This window comes from Eleginops maclovinus, chromosome 19 (assembly GCF_036324505.1).
Source record: "Eleginops maclovinus isolate JMC-PN-2008 ecotype Puerto Natales chromosome 19, JC_Emac_rtc_rv5, whole genome shotgun sequence".
NCBI lineage: Eukaryota > Metazoa > Chordata > Actinopteri > Perciformes > Eleginopidae > Eleginops > Eleginops maclovinus.
Window position 1 is genome coordinate 18216578 of NC_086367.1, and position 17246 is coordinate 18233823.

At 42.1% G+C, this 17246-nt stretch overlaps 1 protein-coding gene across 1 annotated transcript in view; it reads left to right on the forward strand.

Annotated features, from left to right (window-relative positions):
* Nucleotides 1-17246, forward strand: part of fndc3ba (fibronectin type III domain containing 3Ba) — an 88909-nt gene that overhangs the window by 16670 nt on the left and 54993 nt on the right. The window contains exons 2-3 of the mRNA XM_063909081.1: nucleotides 5597-5742; nucleotides 8749-8824. Coding sequence (XP_063765151.1) covers nucleotides 5626-5742; nucleotides 8749-8824 — 193 coding nt within the window. The 5' untranslated portion in view covers nucleotides 5597-5625. The remainder of the gene's footprint in view (nucleotides 1-5596; nucleotides 5743-8748; nucleotides 8825-17246) is intronic.

Below are 17246 nucleotides of genomic sequence, written 5' to 3' on the forward strand. Positions count from 1 at the left end.
ACCACTTCTGAGAAAGTGTTGTCACATCAGTCATGTGTGAAGCATATATTCTTCTCCTCTAAAAAGGAATACTAAAACATTAGCATATTTCAAAAAAGGATAGTGCTTTGGATTGCAAAGTCATAAACCAGTTCAAGGTCTTTGTTCATAACATGCCCAACAATTACAAAGAAATAGTCATCCGCAATGAAAATCTAAAGCCTCAGACTCTGAAAAAAATCCTATTCAAATTTGTTTTAAGAAACGAAGCTCGTTGTGATTCTGCTTCTTATTTAGGCGTGCAGAAAAGTGAAGAGGAGTTAGAATAATGATGCACTGATTCAACATGGCACTGCATGACGAACACCCTCTTGGCCCTAAAGGCAAACTGCAGGGGGAAGCTTCAAGGCTTAGTACAGAATCTGGGTTTCAAACTAAATTGACCCTTTCTTAAATACATTTTATAGTACATAGTTAAAGGTTTTAAACTTTCAAACAGGTTTAAAACTCTAAAACACATTTTTTTACGACTAAGAGCTGATGAAACGTCTTACCGTTATCAATTACAGCAAAGGAGAAATACGATGAAGGAGTGTCAGACATGCCGATGCACTGATTCAACATGGCACTGCATGACGAACACCAGGAGCACACGACTGACTTTGATCTCCCTAGTTGCTAGACTTAAAAAGCGGCAGTCAATTTGCACAGCCAAGCAGAGGAATTATGTATGGCCAATTAGCTAATGTTAGCCTTGTATCACTTGTGGCTTCCTTCGCTCTGCTGGTAGAAACTACATGCTTTATTTTACTTTGAAATCTTTATATTGAAATGAGAAAAAGGAAGTGGACATGTGATAAGTTTCATGTTTTTTTTTTTTATGAATAACTCATTCATACACAGAATAAGAGAAGTACAAGCTGCACAGAGCCCATGAAGGTTTTTTTTAGGGTTGTTCAGTTACTTCTGTAAATATGAAACATTAAAGACTATTCTCCAAGGCCACATTTAATCAGAGCAAGAAATACCATCCTCGAGATTTTAGCTGTTGCGTGTGTGTGTGTGTGTGTGTGTGTGTGTGTGTGTGTGTGTGTGTGTGTGTGTGTGTGTGTGTGTGTGTGTGTGTGTGTGTGTGTGTGTGTGTGTGTGTGTGTGTGTGTGTGTGTGTGTGTGTGTGTGTGTGTGTGTGTGTGTGTGTGTGTGTGTGTGTGTGTGTGTGTGTGTGTTTCTATGGCTGTGTGCATGATGCCAGGGAGTGAGAGGTGTGAAGCAGTCGACTGGAAGTAAGTCAGACAGTCTGTTACGTGGTTGTGAATATCCGTTATGCTTCATCAGGATGGACAAACTGGAGTCATTGGGTGTGTGTGTGTGAGTGATGAATGACTGTGTTATTACGTCAGAGCTGCCCGTACACATCAAGGGCTTCTGTGTGTGTGTGTGTGTGTCTGTGTGCGTGCGTGTGTGTGACATTTCAGTGTGTATTACCTTATGCATCTTTTATGTTAGAGAAGCAGTTTCCATGCTTACACAGGGCTTTCTGTCTAATGACATGTGTACACGTGCATACACACACAAACATTCATACACCCCGGACAACTGGGTGATTGTTTTATGGATTCAACATGGACTTTTTCAATTTAACATTCTATCCCTGCTGGGAAATCGACACCTTTTTCCTCCCACATTCCACAGGGGAACGGAAGTGTGTGTGTGTGTGTGTGTGTGTGTGTGTGATCTCTGAAGCTATCAACAACAGCAACCATCTGGTAATAAATCCACTGGCAAACAATAGTCATTATTCATTGGCTGACAGTACATTTGCAGATATGTACATTGGATCCTGTAGGAAACTGCTGCGGAACAAAATGTGAATCTGCATTTTCCCTACATTTAACTTCTATCATGACTCAGCATTACAAGGCAAGTAGTCACTAAATCAGACGTCAATAGCCAACTGGATAATCAGTTGGGGTTTTTTTGGACTCTGCAATGTTCAATTTCACACATCAGTTGGTCCAAATTGCAGTGAAAGGTTAAGTGTTTAAATTTAGCGGATGGCAATGCCTAGAAATTATATAACAAGACAATCGCAGAACACATCACGTTGTGTCTTCTACGCTGCTTTATAATTGCTTTAAAGGAATATTTGTTTTAGGAAACATTTAAGGATATTAATTTCTCAAAAGTGGTTTTCAGATCTGCCTCTAATGTAACAGGCTTGGTTTTGGTCTTAGCTACACCCCTCACCAAGTTGCATGGTAAAATAATGACTAGTTTTTGCTGACTAACAAAGAAACTGACCAAAAACAACAGAACCTTATTAAAGTAGTTAATAATTAGCGAGCTAGCTGTAAAGGAACTAAAAGGCAGATTTGGGTGGTCTTAAAAAGACGCAAACTGTTTCAAGTCTGGATACTTAGCTAAGCTTTACCATCCTCATACTGTAGCGGCATGTTTATGTACAGAAGTTTGAGTATCATCAATCTTCTAGTCTCAATAACAGCAAGACAGTGAAAAAATGGGCACCCATCCCAAAATCTCAACCTGCTACTTACAAGGGTGAGTACAACAAAAATTGGTACAGCAACAATTATAACCTCTTTTAAAATAGCTTTGTTTTAGTGGATATCTCTCAGTTAAAAAAATGACACCCTGTCCGTTACCTTGCCTGACACCAGAAGTCCTTGAACATCAGCTTCGCAGCGTACAGTACAATGCAGTGTGCTTGTGATTCAGACCAATAAGTATTCATAGGTAAAAAGATTGTAAGAATATAATGAATTTATTCAGGAAATGAGGGGTTATTTTAAGAACACAAAGTTATTGGAAGAGAGGTCTTGGACTGTCCTGCTCTTCAGTTGCTCTCCATTTATCATACGAGCCGATCCTTCATTTACTTATTCCCTCTCGTCCTTCTCTTTTTCTTCTCTGTCTCGGTCGTTTCTTTTTCCTGGCAGAGTTCAGAGTGGTGTTACCATCTGTCTGTGATGTGTCCTGGACGCAACTGTGCGAGTGTGTGTATGTAAGTGTGTGTGCGTCCAAGGCAGGATGGGCAGGCTGAGCTGGAAACGGGGCTCAGATGGAAAAAGAGGTAGTGTTTGAGACGGAGAAAGAACAAAATCAACAATTACAAGAAAAGATAGCGTCAGGAAGACACTGGGAGTGATGTGTGAGTGTTTGAGTGTTTATGTTTCAACAGTACGAGCCGCAGCTGTGTGATCTACTAACCCATTCAAAGACCCTGTCAGTGCTAGAAGACGACCAGCTGAAAGAAAAGACATACAATGACACACAGCTGTTTTCAGAGGAACCCTGTGTGCGTGTTCCTGTGTGTGTGTGTGTGTGTCTGAAATGGATATCAAGGACACGTCTTTACAGAAATGAAAAGCAAACCCCTGATGCATACTGTGTGTGTGTGTGTGTGTGTGTGTGTGTGTGTGTGTGTGTGTGTGTGTGTGTGTGTGTGTGTGTGTGTGTGTGTGTGTGTGTGTGTGTGTGTGTGTGTGTGTGTGTGTGTGTGTGTGTGTGTGTGTGCGCGCTAATAGCAGCTTACAGCCATTAATCAGTAGCTCTTTAGCAGTGATTTCTCTCAGCAGCATTGAATTGCAGTACTTACGTCATTCAGTAATCTATCTGTGTGTGTGTGTGTGTGTGTGTGTGTGTGTGTGTGTGTGTGTGTGTGTGTGTGTGTGGATATGCATGTGTTTGTGTTTGTGTTTGAGCAAGGTTAGCTGTTGCGGAACATTTGTGCTCGGGTTCTTTGTATTTCTGCTGAATAAATGTGTGTTCCCCCAGGACACAGCATATATATTACTGCTGATGTAACCGTAGGGGAGCTCATGTGGTTCTCGTGTGTGTGTGTGTGTGTGTGTGTGTGTGTATGTAAGCATGTACGTTGACGGATAGGTTTAGTTTAGCAGCTTAGTTAAAACCCTGCTGGGAACCATGTGCCCGGCTGACACACATTGCCTAGTTTTTTTTTTTGTGATTTTGGTTCTTGTCTTATAGCCAATTAGGTGAAGCCATGTTATTTTCCACTTAAGATGAATGGCCGCGGTTGTTTTTTTTGGGTTTTTTTTCATAATTATGCCTCTTGTTTTTACTGCTATTATTATGCAAGCAAAGAAACCAAACCCAGATTTAGCTCTCCAAAAAGTGGCTTCACAATTCACCCCAGAGGGCCTCGGGAGATGTCTTATTCTTCCTATGTGCATGTTTATATATAACCCTGTATTTACAAAGCTAAGAGCAGGTGCAGTAATCCCTATTCACCTATCAAACTAAGACCCTATTCATCCCCTACTTCTCTTTTTATTAAACCCCTAACAGGATCTACACTGTAATCCCCCCTGTATTTTACAAGACTAGTGTTGATGATGAAGTGCTTTGAATTAGTCTCTCACTCTCCTTTCTGTTTTCACCGCCTCTTACATCTTTCTTTCTTCTACCTTGGCATGATGGGACTTGTGTGCATTTTAATGAAGTGCATGCCTGTGCAAAGCCGGTATTATAGCTGCCATATTGGGCAAAGTATTAATAGTAATCTCTCAGAAAGACAGGAATAACATGATGTCTTCTTTCTCTTTCTATGTCTTTTTTTCCGCTCAACGTCTTACCTTTTGTTGACTTGAACAAGAATATTTGTTCCATTATTTTTCTCAAATGGTTCAGCTTCTCTTAATCCGTTGTTCTGTCATTTGTCACGTACTCCTGTTATTAGAATCGTATCAGGGTTTTGATCCAAATCCTTATTTGAATTGGAAAAGAAAACAACATCACTAAAATGAACCCAGTGGAAACAAACAAATGTCATTAGTGCCTCTCAACCATGCAAAGAGGTTTTTAACGCTAACACCAAGTGGAAAATGATCTTGTTGATAAGGAAATTGCCCAATAAACACCAATGGAAACGCACAGGAAGACCTTTGAAGACTTCCAAGACTAAAGTTTAATTGTACAACAGGATTACTTTGACATTTTGGGAATTATGCCTATTTGCTTTCTTCCTGAGAGTTAGATGAAGGGTTGATACCACTTTCATCTTTCAGGAAGCTAAAGGCGGTTAGCCCAGTCTAGCATAAAAACAAAACATACATCTCTGTGATATGTAGCGAACTTCAGAGGTGTTGATTTCCTATTTTTAATTCATGAAGACAGAGCTTTGCTAAGCTAAGCTCTCTGGGTGCTTGCTCCAGCTTAATATTTACATTATAGATATGAGCAATAGTCAGATATTTGATGAGAATCTATATTTCAATACTTCCCAAAACATACTTTACTTTTGAATAGTAGTAGTAGTTTTGGACTTTCTGAAATAAGTCCAACATGAGGGAAAATTGTTGGCCATACTTTATACTTTCACTTTGAAAGTGTTAAATATACCCAGCCACAGCAGGCAGTAAAGATATCTCTTCCCTTTGCGGTTAGTGTTTTTTTTTGTTCTGACATTCTAGAATTCTGTTTCATTACGTTACAGTATCGTTACGATACAGGAATAACCCTAATCTGGTTTGAACTTTTGTCTGAGTCACTGTGTGTTTGTGTACAACTGAGAAATGCTGACGTCCCCTGTTCCTCATTTTTCTCTCTCTCTCTCTCTCTCTCTGTACTTCCCCAGGTAGGGCAGTTCAGTGAATTTCTCCATGAATGTACGTCACAATGATGATGACAGACCAGATTCCACTGGACTTGGCTCCGCCCCCCCTCCTGAACGGGGAGGTCCCTCTCATGCCTCACATGGTTAACGGTGACGCAGCGCAGCAGGTGAACACTCACTCACATTCACACGCACTTCTGTCGTTTGCTTTCAGTTGTCCTCACAGAGTGATCACACAAACGCATCCACCTTCTTTCAACATTCCTGTGTTGCCGTACACACACGCCAACCTCATGTGTGCAAGAATAAACATCAAACAGTCATAGGCACTTCTCTTTGTTGTCATTTCATCACATGGGTTGTTGCCACAGGTAATGAACAGCTGCCAGGCGGGTACATTAAAGCATTTGTCATATAACAGGAACAAGAATAAACACAGGTGCATATACTCACATCTTTCAACCCCTGAGACACTTTTTTTTGCTCTGCATGTAACTAGCCCAATCGATTCATCCCAAGGCCTTAGCTTAAATTACTTTGGAAAAGGGTTTAAACTTCTCTGAAGCTGACGGATCGTATCAGAGACCGCAGAGCCAGCTGGATCACCTTCAAAGTACAAAACCCCACCCAAGCTCTGCGTGCTTTGTTGAAAGGAAGTGATCAATGTGATTAAAAACAAACCAATTTCTTTAAGTCAGTCTAGTCCTGTTGCCACAGATATATTTTTAAACTGTGTGCTTTTTGGTACAGATGATGATGATGTTTATGCATTGTCCCCTGCCTGTTCCCCCACAGCCCAGAGGAAGCTCGGTGGGAGTGCCCTGGCTGCGATACATAACAGTTAGAGAAGGTTTTTGGCTGCAACGCACAGCAGTTAGGGAGCTCTTTTTATTGAAACACCCTGCAGTTTAAAGACGGTTCCAAGTGTGGAATCAGCAATCCAGACCGATGATTATACAGATTTGACTCTGAATGCGTGTGTCCATGTTTGTGTGTGTTTTTGTTTCCTGGTCTGTGTTACACTCTTACCCTGTGTGGGCACACAAGTGTCTGTGTTGAGTCTGAGTATATACTCTGTGTTTGTGTTTGTCTGCTTGTCTATCAGCCTTCCTATCTGCGTTGACATGTCTACACCTGTTTTCTGTGTCTATCTGTGTCTGTTACTCTAGTGCATGCAAGCAAAGACATCAGATACAATCTTAGGCTACAACATCTAACAATATTTAATAATTAAATAAGTTATACAGTATAATCATCATGGACCAAAATGGCCATATCCCATCCAATCTAGCTGTAGCTGTAATACAAGGGAATTTCTCATCAAGGTTGTCTTTATATTTTCCCTTTCTGCAAAAGTGAAACGCATATCTGGTTTCACCAAACATATTCATGACAAGTTAGTTTCCTCTTATAGCACTTGGTATTATTTAAACTCTTTCCAATTACCAGAGTATAATGATTTGTTAGTATTTAAAAAGTGTAACAGTTTGTACCCTAGGAAAAAACAAGTGCTAAGAGGATTAACCTATCTTCACGTAATGGAGTGTAAAAGCCTGGAAATATTATGAAGCACCTTGATTTATCATATTAAATGTTATTCCTTTACCAATGAAATCAGCACACAGTATTTAGTGCAATGAAAAGACATCTGGCCCTCCTTTTCCATTCCTATATCTTATCGCTCGATCGGTTCGTTTGTCTGTCACGTTGGTCACATTGACTTGAGGTGGATCAGGCCTTTTGTGAATTAATGTTACGGGTCCTCAAATAGCCAATTTGACATAAAATTGCAATGATCTCTAAAAATGTGCAATTCCCTTGAGCATGAACTGAAATGCAGCCTTGAAAATGTATTCTTGGCTGTTTTTAACATTTAAATAAATAAGTGTTTCCTAATACCAGGAAAATGTTTGCTCTGGTGGCAGGTGACCTGAGTGTTTACCTGATGCAGCCAAGGGTTACCCTGCATTTGGCAGATAGCAGAAACTAACTTGCTTCCCTGGCTGTAAGTGTGTTTGGCTTCAAAATATAGAACATTTGAAACTTAAAAACAAAAGACATCCTTTTTTCACAGTTTCTTTTAAAGTAAATAAATATACAAATGTTGATTGAACCATTAGCTGATTCTATAAGTGCAGCTTCAGTGTACAATCCTCTTTCAAAACACAACAGATTCACTACTTTAATATTTTACACATCATTCCACACACACACACACACACACACACACACACACACACACACACACACACACACACACACACACACACACACACACACACACACACACACACACATACACACTCACATGGTCTAATATAGGGGTTTTCTCAGTCTTTGGGAAACATGGGTCGCCCTGTACTATGCTGGGGTTCCCATAGCAACAGCATCCGCTGCAGCAGACAGAGCAGGAAGCGTGGATGTGTGTGCGCGCGCGCGTGTGTGTGTGTGTCAGAGGGAGAGGAGCAGGTTAGCGCTGAGATGGGAGAGCATGCAGACACTACAGGAAGAGCGCAGGATATGAGGATTTTACAACGGCACACCTGTAGAGCATAGACAGGGCTGTGGTCGTGTGTGCATGCATGTGTGCGTGAACACATGTGCGTGTGTGTGTGATGGAGGGTCACCTGTTTCATGTCTACAGCCATGTGTACACTCTCAACAATCTGCATGCGGAGAATATGACGGTAAGGTGCATGCACTCTCCCTTCCGGCATATCAAAACAGTGTCATATATTTAGTCTTTTTTGTGTGCGTATGCCACCGGTGTGTATGTTAAGTGCTGTTAAATGTATCCATCAATGTGTGTAATATGTGTGTGTACTCATTTAAGAGGTTTCCTGTCAGTGTGGTTAAAAGGGAAAGCCTTTTCTCATATCAGGGTGTTTGAGACCGCATCCTTGTCTCATCATTAGCTTACCTAACACCTCCTCCATATGTCTGTGAACTCTGCGTCCGCCCTACTCTGGGATCTGATGATTGTAGTGTGTTATGTCACCTCTGCAAATCTGTTGGCTGCCCTGCAGGGAGTCTGTCTTGTTCTGGTGATTGTTGAAGATGGACGTACGTTTAGGGCGTCATGCACGACACAGTTTTTGTCATTGTTGCTTTCTGATTTTCCTCTACAGTATCTGTGCTTTCTAACTCTCTGATTTGTGTGTGTGCTGCTACAGGTGATCCTGGTGCAGGTGAACCCCGGGGAGACGTTCACCATCCGGGCAGAGGACGGCTCACTGCAATGCATCCAGGGTCAGTCCCACCATATACTGTCTTATTATATAATCAAATTGACTGCTGCCGGCTCTGATGTGTATCACTTTAGGACTGAGTCATTTCCATCACTTTAATTATAAGCTTGCAGATGAAACTTAATTCACCCTTTATTGGAACAACAACATCAATGCAAAAACAGCAACTACAAATCAATTTGACAATTATGTATTTTTAAAGGTTTTGTCCTCCTTGGTAGCGTTTGGTTCCACTTATTTTTCTTTATATAACAATCCTATTATATTGAGTTGAAACTGGATTTGGTTAGGTAACCGAGACACGGAATATACTGCTAGTTCTGTTATTGTGTGGCCAATATCTACTGAGTACTGTTTACATGTTTGATTGACATTAGCCTAAAAGTCTTTAGTCCCTAACTGTAGTCTTTTCAGAGGGCAGCAAATAATGCAGCACTAAGGGTGAGGAAAAGGAAGTGGGGGGAAATACTTTGCTGTTATCTTTGATACTGTGTCATTCTCTCGTTGCATCTGATATCAGTTCATTAAAAGAATGGAAATGTAAGCCACTTAAAGGCTGTGAAAGTCAGAGGTGGCAGTAACACGGGAAATCCCCAACTCTTTTGGAATAGCGTCTCACTTTGATGATGTCAGCACAGTAAGCTGCTACTCAGAAACTTTGAAAGGGCGCTTTTGTTTTCCTCCCAATCTCTCTCAATCGGTCTGTCTCTTGCTTCTTCTCTCTCTCTTTCTTTGCCCTCTGTGAAGGTTTCCTTTGAGTGAGAGCACTTTTGGCTCAGACTCTGACTCTGCCCTACAAAAAAACTCATCCCCCTTCTCCACCCCTAACTCTATGTTGTAACTAATTACAACCCTCCTCCTTTTCTCCGCCCGCTGTGTAATTCAATTTTTCCCTGAAATCGAGGGATTGCTCTAGGCAGGGCTTAGAGGCACAAATGATGCCAGATAGACACAGTGCATGATGGGATGGTCGGATACAAAGATGTGCAGATACGGTTTACAGAGACCTCCGAAGACATGGATCAATGAGATGTAGAAAGATGGATAAAGACTGATAAAATACTGCCTGACTGCATACAGTAAATAGATTAATGTGGTACCAGACACTGATTTGCAAACACACAGTGAACATTGACGTAGTCGGGGTCTGGCAGTTGTCTGTTTATTTGTGTGTGTGCGCACTTTATGGCAAAATTTAGCATCCAAAGCACAGTGTGTATCTGCGTTGGCTTTTTTGGGGGGCCTTTCACTACAGTTAATTGGGCGGGTAGCTGGGGTCTTGGGGTCGTGTTTGAATGCACATATTATTAATGTGAAGGGCCACACACACACAAACTCTCGCTCTCTCTCTCTCTCTTTCTCTCTCTCTCTCTCTCTCTCCCTCCGAGGAGGTCACTGGGTTTAATGAGAGGTGGAGTGTGGCAGTGCGTTCTGAAGGCGGACTGAGTTGCTCTTTAGACAGAGACTCGGTGTGATTACTGAGACCTCAGAGCCCCGGGTTTGCGCCTGCTTGAGTAGTTGTGTGACTGCGTGTGTGTTTGCACTCCAGTGTACTTATGCGCAAGTGTGTGTGACAGAGAGCGAGATTACAGAGACCTCAGTGAGGGCACAACCAGGGACCAGCTTTTATATAAAGTAACCTCTGTTTAGCTGCTGCACTGCGGTGCGTGCATGCAAACACGTACACACACACACAGATGGTCCTCCAAGGCAGAACCAGCCTGGAGACGTCGACGCAGCAGGCAAAAGAGATTCTTTCACATTCAGCCTTCCTTCTCCTCTTCTCACTTCTCTTTCTCCCTCTTTTACTCTTTTTCCCCCAAACCTGGAGCAGCAAAGAGGTTATTGTGTATGTTGGATTGATGTTAAGTACTGCTCATTAACCACACCACCGCCAAATGCTACTGGCTGCATTATGCTCTTTTATTTGGACTGAGCGTTTACACAAAATTGTATTAACAAATTCCATAACCTCAGAGCACACACACCCTATTTAGAGCGGCACTGTGCACAGTTATAATTCAAGTTTGCTTTAAAGTGTAGAAACGTTTTCAGACTACTTCAGTGCTTCTGTCAGATATTTTGCTGATTTGCTGCTTTTCTTTCAGTCAGTAGCCGACTTAATGGGTGTTTGTTTGTGCCACCTTTGTAGCAGTGAATCAATGTATCTGAAAGTAAACCGGTAACACTGTTAATCAGCATGCTCAATGTGTGTGTGAGAGAGCCTACGTATCCTCATCCCCTTTAAACAGCTTGACCTCTCGGTGCTCCGTGGGTCAGCTTCAACTGACCCCCCCTACCCCCCTGCTCCCAGTCTATCTCACACCGTCTCACCGGGTTGCTCCCATGTATACACTCTTCTCCCTCCTTTACCCTCCCCCTCTCCCTTTCTCTCTCCCTCCCCCACTAAGACCATTCCCCTGAGCTTTCCCACACTCACATCAAAGGACAAGACTCCAGAGGGTGTGTTAGAGCACCCTCCTATGGAATGTGTGTGTGTGTGTGTGTGTGTGTGTGTGTGTGTGTGTGTGTGTGTGTGTGTGTGTGTGTGTGTGTGTGTGTGTGTGTGTGTGTGTGTGTGTGTGTGTGTGTGTGTGTGTGTGTGTGTGTGTGTGTGTGTGTGTGTGTGTGTGTGTGTGTGTGTGTGTGTGTGTGTGTGTGTGTGTGTGTGTGTGTGTGTGTGTGTGTGTGTGTGTGTGTGTGTGTGTCTTTTACAAGGCTGTGTTGGTTTACTGTGTTTGCTCTTTGTTGAACTTTTATGAGGGATGATGAGGCCAGGGGGTGAAGAGCAGGATGCTGTGCCCTGCCAGGGAGGATGTGACATCATGAGGCACGGGTGGCAGTGATAACAGCGTCCTGTGGAGAGTTTGGGCATGGTTGAGATTAAGGATAGTCCACAGTTGATTGGTTTGATTTTTAGAACATAATGTTCAGAATAGATGGTTAATCTGTCCAAGGTCTTGTCATCTTAAACTCAAAAGATATTCAGATTAATATTCAGTATATGAAGGAAAAAACAGGACATCTCAATATTGAGGCTGCAGAGATGGTCTAAATTAAAGCGTTTTTTTGCTTTGTTTTCCCTATCTCAACCTAAATTTGTTCCAGAAAACAAAAGCAAACAACATTGTTCCTACAACCTATTTCATTATGGATAATTACCCTATTTAAAAAGTTCAGTATAAACTGGATTGATCACATTAACAACAGTTAAACTTCAACTGTTTTCCCTGCACACTGTCCTCTGACTGTGAATGCAGAATGCATGCAAGTCCATTGTGACTGCTGCATTGCTGCAGATGCATGAAGGGAAATATAGTCCTATGCTCTGCTGCAGTCAGGTTAACGTCTTTCTTCAAACAAACAATGGTTAAGGTGGACGCTGCCAGAGGGAACTCAGTGATCTGGATTCTGCAGCAGTTTGTGCACATGTTCCTCTGTCCAGATGACACACATGCAGAGTGTGAATCATTGTATGATCTGTTTTGTGTTGTACCAGCAGATGTGTGTTTGTTTGATCACCCTCTTTCGTACTCTCTCTCACTCACTGTGTGTTCATCCTAATTCTGTTATTTCATCTCTCTGCGCTCCTGAAAAACGATTGGTCTTTGAGGACATTTTTCTGCTCGGAGTTGCTAAGGAGGAGAATGCACTGAAGTGCAATAGGCAGAAGTCTTTTATTAGAAAGATACTCCCTTTTGAAAATGTGTTAGTCATTTGATGCAGAATTAATTGACATGACCACAACTCTGCAGTTGTATACTCCACGGGTGTGCACAGTTAACACAAATACAAATCAACAACTGAGATGAAATATTATTCCAGTTTTTTATATCAATTTTTTTCCTATTACCAAGCATTAAAAGTTGGGCTTATGCTGAAAATAGGCCTGAATGATGATACAGTTTCCTTTTTACTTCACTGATATTGTCATAGTAGTTGCAGTTTTCGTTTCAATTGTACCTGCACAGTATTCAAAGGATCACTGTTCCGAAAACCAAAACTGACCTATTGGACCAAATTCCCCTTTGATCCACTGACATTTTTGGCACTACGACACATTTCATTGAACCATTTCCATATTGTGATAATGCTGCAGTGATCAGCCAGGGGGGACTTCAGTTGTAATGTGAGCTATTTTAATATTCAGCTAAATGGCTTTGGCCAGTAATTGTCATTAAACATAATGAGGCATTATCATAAACTAATTGATAAACGCAGATTCATGTCATGCACATTTAGCGTCTGATTAGTAACTGGCATCAATTCAGATGATCTGCGTTTCCTCCTCCTTGCACCTCTTCCTCGTTTCTCAAGTGATAGTAAAATAAATGAGGAAATGATGAAGGGAACTAGGATGAGCCCTGTATTTTTCTGCCCTTTCATCATACGGCCTCTCTGTCCCTTTATCTATTTTTGTCCTATTTCGTTTGTCTCAGTTTCTTCCTCCTTCTGTGTTTGTCTCAGACGAATGGGCGACGCTCATCTCCATCTCACTGCATCACTACACAGGCATGCTGAGCTTCTTTTTCGCCAGTCTTCCTCCAAAGTGTGCTCTTCTACACTCTGAGCACTTTGATGTTAATGCAAATAGCTGGTTTAGAGAAATATGGTGGAATTTCTCGTGGCTTGTGTTTACACCAAGCCAGATGGCTCTAAACAAGCTGGGGGGAAGACACAAATACATTTTTTCTCAGAAGGGCCTAATTAGAGAACTGTTTGGGACGGTCCCGTTTCAGCTTGGAACTTTTTCTAACTCGCAGTAAAAGCCACCCGTATGGGACGGAGCTGGATTGACTGTGCTAGTTCAGTGTCTGGATGATGTTTGTATTGTCGTTGGCTTGTCAGCAGAAAGGATTTACAGTTTGTGTATTGAAATTATTACAATTTAAGCCTTATGTGTCATGATCCCTTATTTTGTCAAATCAACAGTTACATTATAGTCTTCATCCCAAGAGTACAACAAAAAAGTGTGTGCAATGGTGTGGATGTCTTTCCATTTGTGTGTCTTTGTGTGTGTGTGTGTGTGTGTGTGTGTGTGTGTGTGTGTGTGTGTGTGTGTGTGTGTTAATGGGTGTGCCTAGAAAAATGAATGTGTGTCTAATTATTAAGCAATTAGACTTTAGCCCGAGGCTTGATGAATCGCATAACCGATGTGTATTGCATCTTGATGCAGTTTTAAATGGACAGTCTTTGTGTCCATGTTGCCGTGACAGACATGAGTACATTTACCTTAAAGTTGCTTTCTGACTGGTTTGTATAAACCTGGTCAAACAATGTATGTATAAAACAACACCTTTGTTGATCTGAGGCCTGTTTTCTGAAAGTAAATTAAGATATTCCAATTATTTTTCTGCTTTTATTTTGGCATCAAACTGTTGATATTTCTCAAAATATCACACAGTTGTAAATTGACACCTACTCTTATTAACCAGCTAAATACTTACAGTAAATCTTTCTTATTGTTTATCAGACCAATAAACCCTACCAAACATTTGGCAAGTGTTGAGGCTCAGTCTTATATTATAAAGAGAACACAACTGCACATTATTTATCTCCCCTTCAGGACTGCTGAGTCTGTATTTATGAAGTATTCTTTGCTGGAATAAAGGGTAATGGGATGAGTGGAGAGACACGTAGTGTAGATGTGGATCATATAAAAATGTACTCCTGTAGGAATATGCATGTAATTTAACCTTGAAATCCAGCCAAATATCTTTTTTCGGCAAGTATTTATGCCCGGGGGCTAACATTAAAACTATTCCTGTGTGTGTGTGTGTGTGTGTGTGTGTGTGTGTGTGTGTGTGTGTGTGTGTGTGTGTGTGTGTGTGTGTGTGTGTGTGTGTGTGTGTGTGTGTGTGTGTGTGTGTGTGTGTGTGTGTGTGTGTGTGTGTGTGTGTGTGTGTGTGTGTGTTTTAATTGTGTGTTATGTCCAATTGGATTTGGGAACATGGTCACCATGGGAACATCTCTCACTCCAGGTGGTGTGCACTGGAATGCGGTCCCTCTGGGCACAATTGTGTGTCTGTGCTTTTGTGTGTGTGTGTGTGTGTGTGTGGCATACCTGTCTTTCTTTTTCCAGTTATAAAGAAACAAAGGGACAGAGAAGATGGGTTTGGTTAATTTGGCACTGGGTAATTAAGAGCTTGACTTTAGTGTGTGTGTGTGTGTGTGTGTGTGTGTGTGTGTGTGTGTGTGAGTGAGGGTGTGTGTGGCAGAGAGAGAGAGATTGTTGTTGTATGCCCTGCCCAGCTCTCACTAATAAACTCAATGCCCTCACACTGTAAGGCATGAGAAGGCAAAAGGAGGAAGGGAGGGAAGAATAAATGGAGTGGAAATGAAATGATAGAATGAAAGAAGGTAAATGAAGGGAGGGAGACAGACAGAAAAAAGTGTGAGAGTGAGAGAGAGAATATCAGACACTGCAGGTCTGGTCGTGTCTGCTGCCATGCATTCCCGGGCGAGGCCACTTCCTCTGCGCGATGACCCTAGCCACCCCTGTGCTGCTGACTTGGTCTGGTCTGCCAGCCACTTAGTAAAGTCTTTATTGGCTGTTGGGACATGGGGGTAGGTTGGGTTTTGGACGTTGGTCGGGAAGAGTGGGCTAAACTCTGGAGAATACTGTGTCTGTCTTTGTATGCAAGAATGTGTGAAAGTGGATGTGTGTGTGTGAACAGCAGCTGTGCAGAGGAGAGAGCATGCAGAATTTTCCAGTAAGAGAAAGAAAGAGAGCTTTTCCAGGGATGAAATTATTGGCTCCCTTGAAGCTCAGGGTACAGCTGGAGCACTTCTCCCTCCCTCCGCCCTCCTTCTGTTATTCTTTTCCTATCTTTCCAGCCTCCTTCACTTCCTCTCTTTGCTGTCCCGTCTCTTTTTCTCTCTGTGTGTCTCTCTCATAGTATTATCTGATTTTATTTTTCACTACTACACTCATAACTCCAGCTGGGTTTTGTTGATTTGCATGCTGTTCTTTAAAATTGAATTAAACTTCACCATAACACTCCAGGCCCTTTTTTAAAATACTCAATCCTCTCCACATGTTTCTCATGCAGCTTTTCAGGTTAGATTCACTCAAGAGTAGTTGAATCCTTTTTTCATCACACAGGGTCGTGGTATATAAAGATCATAAAAGAAAAGTAGGATTTGAAAATGAATATTTTCCTCAGTTCCTAAACCCTCCAGCAAAGCTGCATAGAAAACACATGGGATTGTTTACATTATGCGTGTTTGAATTTCACAGGGAAGCCCCTTTCTTTTTTGCTTTGCTCTGATCTGATTGGAAGGAGGATGGGGGGTGTCAGTCAATGGGAAGGCCCAACCACAGAGGTTGAGGAATGATTGGAGGCACTCGCAGAGAAACGTGTTGTTAAACTGAAAGAAAAGTTGGTTTTCAGTATCCATGTTTCCCCCCGTCGGGCATTTACACAGAATCTGTACCATGTTTATGCATTTCCTTGCTTGTCTGACCACCCATTGCCATGGAACATGCACATTCACCCTTGCACACACACACAAGAGGATGAATTCAGCGATGAGGAGTAGGGGAAAGTCCCTGCTAATCTTGGACTTCCAGTCTTCCCTTCTTTCTTTCCACTGAGATTTACACACTTCTCCACTCCCCTCCTCTCTTTCTCCACTTTCTCTGCTCTCCGCGGTGAACACAAACTCTGTGCTGTTCAGATTGTGACTCATGCACCAGAAATGTCCCACATTAACATGTGGAGAGATAGGAAGAGGAAAGTATGTGGGGGGCAAGAGGAGAACCGAGGGAGAGGAGTACAGCTGGGTACAAATGAAGCAAATTGCGCACAGGGGGGAAAGAATTAGTAAGAAAAAAAGACGGAAAGCATTGCTGTCGGTTTAGCAGGTCAAGGTCTGAGAATTTGTTACATCTTCGTTACAGGGCGGGAGAGCAGGAAACGATTGCTAGACTCTGGGTCTGTTTACACACCAACAGCTGTTGCACTTCGTTGCTCTCTCTTTCTCTCACTCCCTCTCTTTTCTAGACATGTAGGCTTGATTAGGGAATGGATACAATGAGTCATCAGTGTCTGGATTGCGTATATTTGCCTATGCACGTGCATGCTTGCACATGTATGTCAGAAGTCTGCGCGTGTCCACGTGCGTGACCAGTGAGAGCGATAAATGGAGTTTGGAGTGTGTGTTGCATGGTTACCAGTCCGAAAACAATTATACGTGCAAGCCCGGGAAAAGCCTTGTGTGATAATACCGAACAAAGATCTAGCTAGATTGTGTGTCAGTGCGTGTTCTGTTCAGAGTTGTTATGTCTGGATTTGCAAATGTATTATAGCTGTGTGTCCCCCATTTGATTTAATGTGGTTTTTGCCAAGGTGACCGTGATATTATTCAGGGTAAATTATTCCAGTGTCGGTGCGTTCTACAAGTGTGTAGCTGTCGTTGTG